The 10,548-nt window shown below is 41.3% G+C and overlaps 1 gene segment (V, D, J or C); it reads left to right on the forward strand.

Moving 5' to 3' along the window:
• The first annotated feature begins 8,520 nt into the window (after nucleotides 1–8,520).
• LOC142838228 (T cell receptor beta variable 13-like) lies at nucleotides 8,521–10,009 on the forward strand. The segment is given in 2 exon segments: nucleotides 8,521–8,805; nucleotides 8,908–10,009. Coding segments are annotated over 2 exon segments (471 nt in total).
• Nucleotides 10,010–10,548: the final 539 nt, after the last annotated feature.

Raw genomic sequence — 10,548 nt, forward strand, 5'->3', positions numbered from 1 at the left:
AAGGGGTATGATGTGTTAACTGTGCAGTTCAACATTTGCTGGAGACACTGATATCACTAAGTTCCTGAGAGCCCCAGCTCTAGTTTCCACACACATGGCTGGAAGACATCAGTTCTTGCTTGGTCCTGAGATGAACTTCAGGCTCCTGTGTGTGTCCTTGAGTCTCCTGTGTGCAAGTGAGTGCTGGACAGGCCACAGGTGTGCTGTCCTTAACAAAATTCCTTAGACTGTTTCTTTTATCCCCCTCCCCCCAAGTTCTCAGAGGCTTCTCCACTGGCAGCATTCATACTCAGGCAGTCTTAAAAATTCTTTTCAACTAAAGGTATTTTGTCTAGGTTCACTGCCTTCCAAAGGTCTGGCATCTAATGACTAATGTATGTCTCCCTACAGCAATGTGATATGACTTAGACTTAGACTTTTTCCTTTTTTATTTTTTAATGAGATGCTTTAATGCCTCTCTCACTAGCACAGACAATGTTTGAGGTTTTGGTGGGTAAACTGGAAATGGCAACAACCTTTACCATTACCAGTACAGGTAGAGCACAAACATTGCACACTTAGTCACTAGGGGGCACTGTGGATCCACTGAGTGAGCTGCTGCAGAGCTCTGGCATGGAGCCCACAGGAGAATATATTTGCTGTGGAACCAGAAATAGTGCTGTCTCAGGAGGCACAAGGCAGGGGACAGAGGGTCAATTAGCTTTGCATACCTACTAGGCATCACCACAGAGAGCCATGGGAAATACAAAATCTCCTGAAACCAAGGGAACAACTGCCTCAGAGGTGATCATGTAAAGGACTTCTCCAAGCCAGCCATATTTATTCAGCACAGACATTTCCCTTACACTAAACAGGCTGAGCCTAAAAGGGAAAGGAATGAGCCAACAGAGTATACCCAAGGGTACAGAGAGACAGTAGGAGCCAATGAGATGACTGACTCAGAACCTGACATCACAGGCAATGAGCTGAAAGGAGGAGCTGACTCCTGCTCTCACCAGGGAGAGCAGCATGCTGAGGAGAAGGATGTGGGGCACTGTCCTCCCTGGCTCTGTCTGGGGCCCCAGCCTGCTCTGCTGTGTCACTGTCTTTCTCCTGGGAACAAGTGAGTCCTGAGCTCTGGGGGGACTGCTCCTGAGCTCCTCTACTGCTGCTGCACCTATGCACTCTTTCTCTAGATGCTCACTCCTGTCTCCTGCCTCCCCAGGTTCAGCAAGTTCCGGGGTCATCCAGTCTCCAAGACACATAATCAAAGCAAAGGGAGGAAGGTCCATTCTCAAATGTATTCCGATCTCTGGACATGACAGTGTGGGCTGGTACCAGCAATCTCAGGGGAAGGAACTGAAGTTCCTCATTCAACACTATGAAAAAATGGAGGGAGAGAAAGGAAACATCCCCAACCGATTCTCAGTGAAGCAGTTCAGTGACTATCACTCTGAGATGAACATGAGCGCCTTGCAGCTGGAGGACTCTGCTGTGTACTTCTGTGCCAGCTCACCACAGCCTCACAGAGTGACTGGCTTTCTGTCCCTTAATCTTCCTGTCCTGACTGATGATGTACTACTGAGGAGTGGGGAGATGCCACACAGCCTTAGCCAAGGCCCAGAAATGCTTCTAGATTTTTACTAACTCTCTCACTGCCCCGCTGGACTCATACAGAGATATCTAAACACTGGGGGTCCCAATTCTCCAGATGCTCTAACATCTTTGCCTTCCAGCTCCTATAATACCTTCTAGCTCTTATCCAGTGGTAGGGACCTTACGTCGCTATAGAGAATATGTTCTAAGACAAGGATAGACATTAAACATGTCCATTGTGTAGATGAAGATTTCTCTACATCACTCAATAGAAATCAAGGGTTCATGAAATTTCCAACACTTGATGTTTAAGAATATCAATGCAAGGATTGAAACTTGTATCTCTTTGCTTTCTATGCCAAAGTTCTGACTTTCCTTGGTTTCTCCCATTTTTGGTAAAAATGTAGCAGCTTACTATCTCTTCTGTTAAAACCCAAGCTAGGGTTAGTGTGTGTGTGTCTCTGTGAATGGGTATTTGTGACAGGTTAGGATGTATATTATTAGCTATATATTATGTATGGTCATAATTTCAAGAAGGTGTTACATTTTAAACAACAGAAAATTCATTATCTAACAATTCAGCATTCAATTTCAAAGGAATATAAAGAGATATTTATATCTCTCCAATGAAATCTGAATATTGGTCAGATGACTAACATTATGGGTAGATAAGACCTTATTTCTGAAATGAGCCTTAGAGTTATGAAATTTCAAGTTCCCATTCTTAACATCTAAGTCTATAAAAGAAAATGACTCTTTCTTGGACAGAGACAACCATGGACAATGGCCTCCCTTGTTAGGGCCTGTTGGTCTCTGGGAACCAGCCAAGTTTTGGACCCAGATGAGAATATCTTTTCTGGGATGGCCACACCCTGTTCCCTGCTTCTTCATATGGATGCCGGGTTGATCTCCTTTATCTCTGCTTCTATTTTCAGGACCTCACTCACCAGGGTAGGATTATAGAGAGTCTCCACCAAGATCTGATCAGGATGTGTGGCCATTAAAATGAGGCTTTTACTTTGATATTATATGTGGAGACAGTAACCGAGATATGCTTTGTAGGAAGGAACTTATACTGCCTTTGAGTGAAGGTTAGTGTTTCATGTTAGGAAACTAATGAGATGAACTTTTGAATGAAGTACCTACATTTCCCTGGAAATCAAGACAACCAGACTTGCACATTATGAGGCAAACAGCTCACCCACATTGCTGAAGGGGACTTTGTTTTGACAGGAAGCACAGCAAGAAAAGGTTAGGTCGACCCTCCAGAGCATCTCCTGAAGAAAAGGAGATTTGTTCTAATAGTGAGGACACACTGAGGGGCCAAGCTCAGAATGTAGAACTTGTGTCTCTGAATTGGTACGAGATAGTTTAAAACAATTGCACAAATTGTAATGACCTAAACCTTGGTGTTTTATAATCTTCCTGAGTGTCACACCGTCCTTGGAGCCATAGAGGGTACTGAAAATTTATTTTCAGTATCGAAGGCAATGTAAAGAATTTGTAGACACTTCACAGAATACATCATGTTGCCAGCATACAACTGAGACTTTACAAATAGTAAATAATCAAGCAATGTAAAATATTTTTATCATAGGAGGAATAAAAGAAAACTAATACGTTAGCTAAAATCAGAGAAAGAATTCATGTACATATAAATACAAAACAAAGCACAAATTCTTTAAATCTGAGCTGTAAGCTTTTGCATATCTACTCTAAATACTTTTATGAAATTAATTTATTCTTGAAAGCTGCTGGCTTCTGGAGGGAAAGGATGTTAACTGTGCAGTTCAAGTATTTGTTGGAGACAGTGACATCACTAAACCACTGAGAGCCCCAGCTCTAGATTTCACAAACAGGGCTGGAAGACATCAGATCTTGCTTTGGTACTGAAATGGACTTCACGCTCTTCTGTGTGACCTTGAGTCTCCTATGTACAAGTGAGTGCCAGATAGGACACAGGTGTGCTGTCCTGAACTGAATTCCTAGGTCTTTTAGCTAAGATGACATCATCAGGCTCTATCTTCCTCTATTACAGAACACGTGGAGGCTGCAGTCACCCAAAGCCCAAGAAGCAAGGTGACAGTAACAGGAGGAAAGGTGGAACTAAGCTGCAACCAGACGGATAACCACAATTATGTACTGGTATCGGCAAAGACCTGGGTCATGGACTGAGGCTCATCTATTACTCATATCGTGATGGCAGCATCGAGAAAGGAGATGTCCCTGATGGGTACAAGGTCATCAGACCAAGCCAAAATGACTTCTCTCTCATTCTGGAGAAGGCTTCTCCTTCTCAGACATCTGTGTACTTCTGTGCCAGCAGTGATACACATCAGTGTGTGGCTGCCTCCCCTCTGCACAGAAAGTAAACTAGGAAGTCAAGTTGACTATGTGCCCCAGGAAGTCCCTGTCTCAGTAAGAGTCACTGGGCTCTGACAAACTTGGGACATTTCAGCATGGGTCTTAGCCTCACTGAAGTCCACTCTAAAAGCTTTTCATGGCTGCTTGACTCATCCCCACCCCTTGTTTCTCCTTTCAGAGAGGAAAATTAATCTTTCTGCTTTGTTTTGCTTTAATTTTATTTTTTGTCACAATATTTCTGTGTAACTGTCTTGGCTCTCCTGGAACTCACTTTAAGACCAGATAGGCCAAATCCTCAAAGATATCTCTCTGCCTCTACCCCTCTACTGCTAGGAATAAATGCTTGTGCTATTAATTCTATGACCAGGTGAAAAGGAATCATTAATTGAAGTACTCATGACCTATTTGATAAGGTCATAGCTACCATCTCCTTCCCTGTACCTTCAGTGAGCTCGTCAGCCATTTTGCCATTCAACTGAACCTATTATATGATCACTGTCCAGGCTGTATGTCAGTAGTGAATAGCCATAAGGTCTATGTCATTCTCTTCACTCATCTCTATTACCATCCTTTATTCAGCCTCCCTAGGTCTTCCTCTCCAGATAAACATGTCTACATTCCATTCCTTCCTCATGTGTACTTTGATATTTTCATCCCTAAAGATGTTCTCCTAGTACATTTCTTCTACTGTCAGGAGAAACTTTTTGGGGTGACTTCTGCTGCAATCTTAGCTGCAGCAGGTTCATTTGTTCTAAAATAGGTGCATGAGGATTAGACAAGCTAGATAGAAGAAACAGAGATATGAAAGAAATACAGAGACATAGGGTAGTAAGGGGAGGGCACTCAGTGAATATTGAATGCTGAATTGTCCATGTTTGTTCATACACTTTCATACTCCAATACAAAAGGGAAGAAGAAAGAAAAGACTGCTTTAACATGATACAAAGGACAACTAGAGCGGCCATTTACTCTAATACTTGAGACATCAAGCCATTAATTCTAGAGAAAAAGTATTTGATGGTTGGGGCAGTAAAAATACACTAGACCAAATGTCCTGCAGGTTGCTGCTCACTAAGTCAAACCTCCTATTTCAAAAGAAGAAGTATGCTTGAATTCTCTGACCATTGGTCAGAGTGGAGAGGATCTACCCCTATGGACCATCTTAAAGTCCGAACACCAACTAACCACAGCCTAGGTCAGGCTGTGTAGCCGCACTTCGTTGTCAACAGCTTTAAGCGAGTAAAATAAACTCAAACTCTCTGACCATTAGACAGCGTGGACAAGGCTCATATTTTTGGGCCTGCACATTCTACTCTGAGGGCATACCTTTTCCTCTTGTCCTGGATCTCTTCTTCCCCTGAAAATCTAATTCAGCTTGGATTATTTTCTTTACCTTTTGAAGATGTTAATTACATTATTTCTTTCATTTCATTCCTCTAGCTCCTCACATGATTCTCTCCTCCTTCTAGTTCTTGCCTTCTTATTCTATTACTATTATTTTTTTATGTTGTGTGTGTGTTATGAGTAAATAAATTAATTCAACATGCTGAATCTATTTAGTGTTACTTATATTTTTACTTTTAGGAATGTCTGCTTGTGTTTGATTAGCCATATAGGAGATTGTAGTATTTTGAGTGTAGTTTCCCCTAAAAGCTCATAGGGAATTCTACTATTAGGAGGTATGGCTTTGTTGAAGTATTATTAAATTGCCAAAAATTCTGGAGGAATTGTCATGCCATTTTTCAGGATCCATTATTCTTTTTCCATATCTTGATGAAATTCCAAATGACGGTATCAGATTCTCCTGTTGCAATATGTCACTAACAGGGAGCAGTGGGTAGAAAATAGCAGGAAGCTGCTCATGCCACACTGCATTTTACAGAACGGGCAGTAAAACTGAGCCAGCATTGTGTTTGGAGATTCCGTCATATAGTCACATTTATGATGTCATGACATGTCTGAGAAAATAAAGGAAGGAGTTATAATTTCGATTTTGGCTTAGTATTTCAAAGTTTTTTGTGGATGATTAATTGGACTTTCTGTTTTGGGGCCTGTCGAGTGGCAGAACAGCACGGCTGAGCTGCCCATCCCATGACAGTCAAGAAGGAAGAGAAAAGAGGAGAGAAAAGACGAGAAGAAATATCTTTAATTGCATGCTGTTATTGATCTATATCCTCCTATGAAATGTTGTTTTCAAAAATTGATTTCAAAAAGCATCACTCAATGTCCATTCTAATATAAACCAGTTCATGTATTAGACATTGGTGATATCAAAACTGATCTCAAAGATCTTCCTCTGAACAAGTGTAGACAACTAAATCTTTGATATGTGAATCTTAGAAGGAATATTGCCACGGACTGTCTCAGGGGAGCCTCTCAGACCGTGGGAGAAGCAGGGTCTTGGTAACAGGAAGGCACAAGTTCGGCGAATGACAGACAGACACAACACACAAGAGAGTGGTTGGAATCTGCTGCGATTTTACTGGATTCATGTTTTCATTATATAATATTCAAATAAAGAACAAATCAGAAGGTCATGTGTCATTGGTTGGCACAGTATGAAAGCTTCTTTTAGTCACATCAGCAATATTTAAGAAAAGTACATTATCAGGAACAGGTGTTAGACATAAAGCATCCTTAGAAGAGGAAATCTTGTCCTTGGGACTGTAAACCTCAGACAAGTGGTTTCAACTTAAGAATAGAAAGTTTCTGTCTCATTATCGCTATCATGGCCCTTCCTCTTCCTAACCCTTTATTTCATCTAGTGACCAAATATGCCTAATCAGTTCTCTGCCCCTGTTGATATATACTTTTTAGTACCTTCTTATGCAGCAGACACTATGGGAGTTGGGATCTAGCAAGCTTATCCATAAAGTTCAAAGTATAATATAACAGTCTTTGTCCATCAACATTAACCCATCTATTCCCTTGCTCATCATACACCCTGTGTATGACAAAGGTTCTGCTGTAGTTTTATACATTCCCATACTGTGCTTCCTTATCTCAGAGCTGTTCCTGAAGAGAATGATCCTTGTCTTGTATATATAAAGACTATCATTATTATGAAAGAAATTTTGCAAAGCTCATATCCTGCATAGCCAGCTAATCGAGAAACCTGTCTATGCCCCAACGGTGGCCAATACCGGGCCGTCTGCCATTGACCTCCAGGAAGCCTAGTCCCATGGGACACGTAGCTCCCATCCAGCATAATGACATATGTCATGTCACAAGACGACACTGGAGTTGGTGTGGCAGAATATGTCTCATCTAAACTAAATAAGCACTATTTTGCTTTGTAATATATCCAACCTTGCCTAATATAATTATTATCCAAGATGGAAAAAGAATATTTTGCAATAAATATTACCTGATAAATATAGCAACACTTGGCCTAAATTTTCAAGTTACAGAAAAAGTAAATAGCAACTACCATAAAACACGACCTTTGTTCACTTTTACCCAGAAATAGAGCATCAGCAGTTGAAGTGACGAGTCTTGAACTCAAACTTATCTGATAGCCAAATTTTATAAAGAATTACCAAACAGAATGTGCACAGAGCTATGTGCTACCAGGAACTATGTTATACTAGAGAAGAAAATTACAAACACATCTAACAAACATAATTTATGTTAGTTACTAATATATCTCAAAATAAAGCTATGAGAATACTCATAAGTCAATCACGTATCTAACACCGTCAAACATGAAATAAAATACAGTTTGACATCTAATAAAAGGTTATAGCTTTGCAAAGAAGGAGGAAAATAGGACTCATCACTAGGGGAACAATCAGTCCCTAGAGAGCAGCCTGCAACCTGTTTGTGACAAATTGGGTGACATCGACATTAGACAGTGTAAATGCAGCACATAACTTACAAGTTGGTAAAAATAAGGGAGACATTGAAAGTTCCCAATCAAAATTATAGAGATAAAATTGTAGTGTCTGTGATGAGAAATAGCTCACTGTAATTAACAGAATAGTGAATTCTCCAGAAGGAAGGATTAATGGATTTTAAGATGAATTCGTAAGGAAACAGAGAAAATGAGAACACGGTATGAATTTAACTCCAGTCTAGCCCCTCTCAAGGACAGCTGACGTCAAATGACTAATCTGAAAAGATTTAGATTTTAGTCTGTTGTGAATTTTTTTGTATGTTTCTCTTCATGCTTCTCTTACTACCACAGGCAATATTTGAGATTTTGCTTGGTAAATAGGTACTGGCAACAAACAATTCTGACCGATTCCTGATAGTTGATTTTGAGAGTTTCTAGCCATAGCCAGTAGAGTTATAGTTCATTGAGTGCACACTTGGTCACTAGAGGGCACTGCAGATCTACTGAGTGACCTGTGGGCAGTGCTTCAGAAGGTGGATGCAGAGCTATAATAAGGAGTCACAGTAGGGTATTAACTGTGGAACAAGAAACAGTGCTAGCTCAGGAGGCAGAGCTCAGAGAACAAGGGATCAATCATCTTTGCCCATAAATGGGCATCACCACAGGGAGCCATAAGCTGTAGCCTTGGCAATCCAAAATACCCTGAAGCTAGGAAAACAGAAGGAAGCAACTGCCTCTGAAAAAAAATAAAAAGAACTTCCGCACATCCAATCATAACTATTCAACACAGCCCTCTCCCCTTCCACTAAGCAGGCTGAGCTGAAAGGGGGAAGGCTGAGCCTATGGGAGCCAACAAGATCACTGACCTCAGAACCTGACATCACAGGCAATGAGCTGAAAGGAGGAGCTGACTCCTGCTCTCACCAGGGAGAGCAGCATGCTGAGGAGAAGGATGTGGGGCACTGCCCTCCCTGGCTCTGCCTGGGGCCCCAGCCTGCTCTGCTGTGTCACTGTCTTTCTCCTGGGAACAAGTGAGTCCTGAGCTCTGGGGGGACTGCTCCTGAGCTCCTCTACTGCTGCTGCACCTGTGTACTCTTTCTCTAGATGCTCACTCCTGTCTCCTGCCTCCCCAGGTTCAGCAAATCCCGGGGTCACCCAGTCTCCAAGACACATAATCAAAGCAAAGGGAGGAAGGTCCTTTGTGAAATGTACTCCCATCTCTGGACATGACACTGTGGGCTGGTACCAGCAGACTCTGGGCCAGGAACTGAAGTTCCTCATTCAGCATTATCAAGAAACGGAGGGAGAGAAAGGAAACATCCCCAACCGATTCTCAGTGAAGCAGTTCCGTGACTATCACTCTGAGATGAACATGAGCGCCTTGCAGCTGGAGGACTCTGCTGTGTACTTCTGTGCCAGCTCATCACAGCCTCACAAAGTGACAGACTTTCTGTTCCTTAACCTTTGGATTCCACCTGGTGATGTAGTAGAGAGGGTTGGGCTGCTCTAGCCAAGGCACAAGAATACATCAATTATTTACTAAGTCCCTCTGCCTAGCTTAGCTCACACAGAGACCTAAACCCTGTTGTGGGTTCCAAGTCGCCAGATGTTCTCGCATGTCTGCCAGTAGCTTCCAACTTCTAGCTAATGGTAGGAACCTTACTCTGTGTTGGGTGTTTCTATGTTGACATATGTCACAAGTTTCATTACCAAGGTATACTTTAGTGATCCATTTTTCGATGGAGATTCCTACAATCCACTTTATAGACAGAAATTAATGACTTATGAAATCATACAACTTTACATGTTTGAGAATATCAATACTAGGATTGAAAACTACATCTCTTTGCTTTCAAAATCAAAGTATGGCTTTCCATGATATTCTCTGCTTTGGTCCAAAATGCAGCAGTTCACTGTCCTTTGTATTATAAGACCAGCTGAGCTTAGTCTGTGTATGTGGGGGGTGGGGTTGTATGGTATTAAACCAGGTAATTAAACCAGGTAATGTTTTTCTTCATATAGTTTCAAGGTGAAACTTTCATTTTCAACAAAAGAAAATCCGTTACTCAATAATCAAGCAACCAAGTTGAAAGGAATATAAAGAGATATTTTTGGCAGAGGCTTCTTTCTCCAATGAAATTGGATTATTATAAAGAAGACTAACATTCTTGGTAGGTCAGATCTTATTTTGAAAATGAGTCCTAGAACTATGAAATTTCATGTTCCCCACTCCAAACATGTAAGCCGTAAATAGAAACTGAGTCTTTTCTTAAATAGACTGACTCAACCATAATCATTTCCCTTTTTTGTTGTTGATGCTGGTACCTGGGAACCAGTGGGAGATGAGAATAAATTTTCTGAAATGGCCAGACCCTGTACCCAGATTCTTCATATGAATGCTGTGTTGATCCTCTTTGTCTCTGCATCTGCTTTTGAGTCCTTCCTCACCAGCGTAGGGTTATAGAAAGCATCCATCAAAATCCAACTGGGAAGTGTGGCTGCAGAAAGGAAGTTTCATACTTTGATATTATCTGTGGAGGCAGTAACTGAGTTATGCTTTATAGGAAGGAACTTATACTGCCTTTGAGTACAGGTAAGTGTTTTATGTTAGCAAATTAAGGACAAAGGTGATACAAGAGCTTTTGAATGATTTTCTTTCTTTTCTCTGGGATCCTACAATCACCAACCTTTACAGTACCAGTTAGAGAGCTCATCTGCTTTGCTTAGGGGAGTTTCATCTTGACAAAAAACATAATGACAAAGACTTAAGCCTA

Source organism: Microtus pennsylvanicus, chromosome 19 (assembly GCF_037038515.1).
Source record: "Microtus pennsylvanicus isolate mMicPen1 chromosome 19, mMicPen1.hap1, whole genome shotgun sequence".
NCBI lineage: Eukaryota > Metazoa > Chordata > Mammalia > Rodentia > Cricetidae > Microtus > Microtus pennsylvanicus.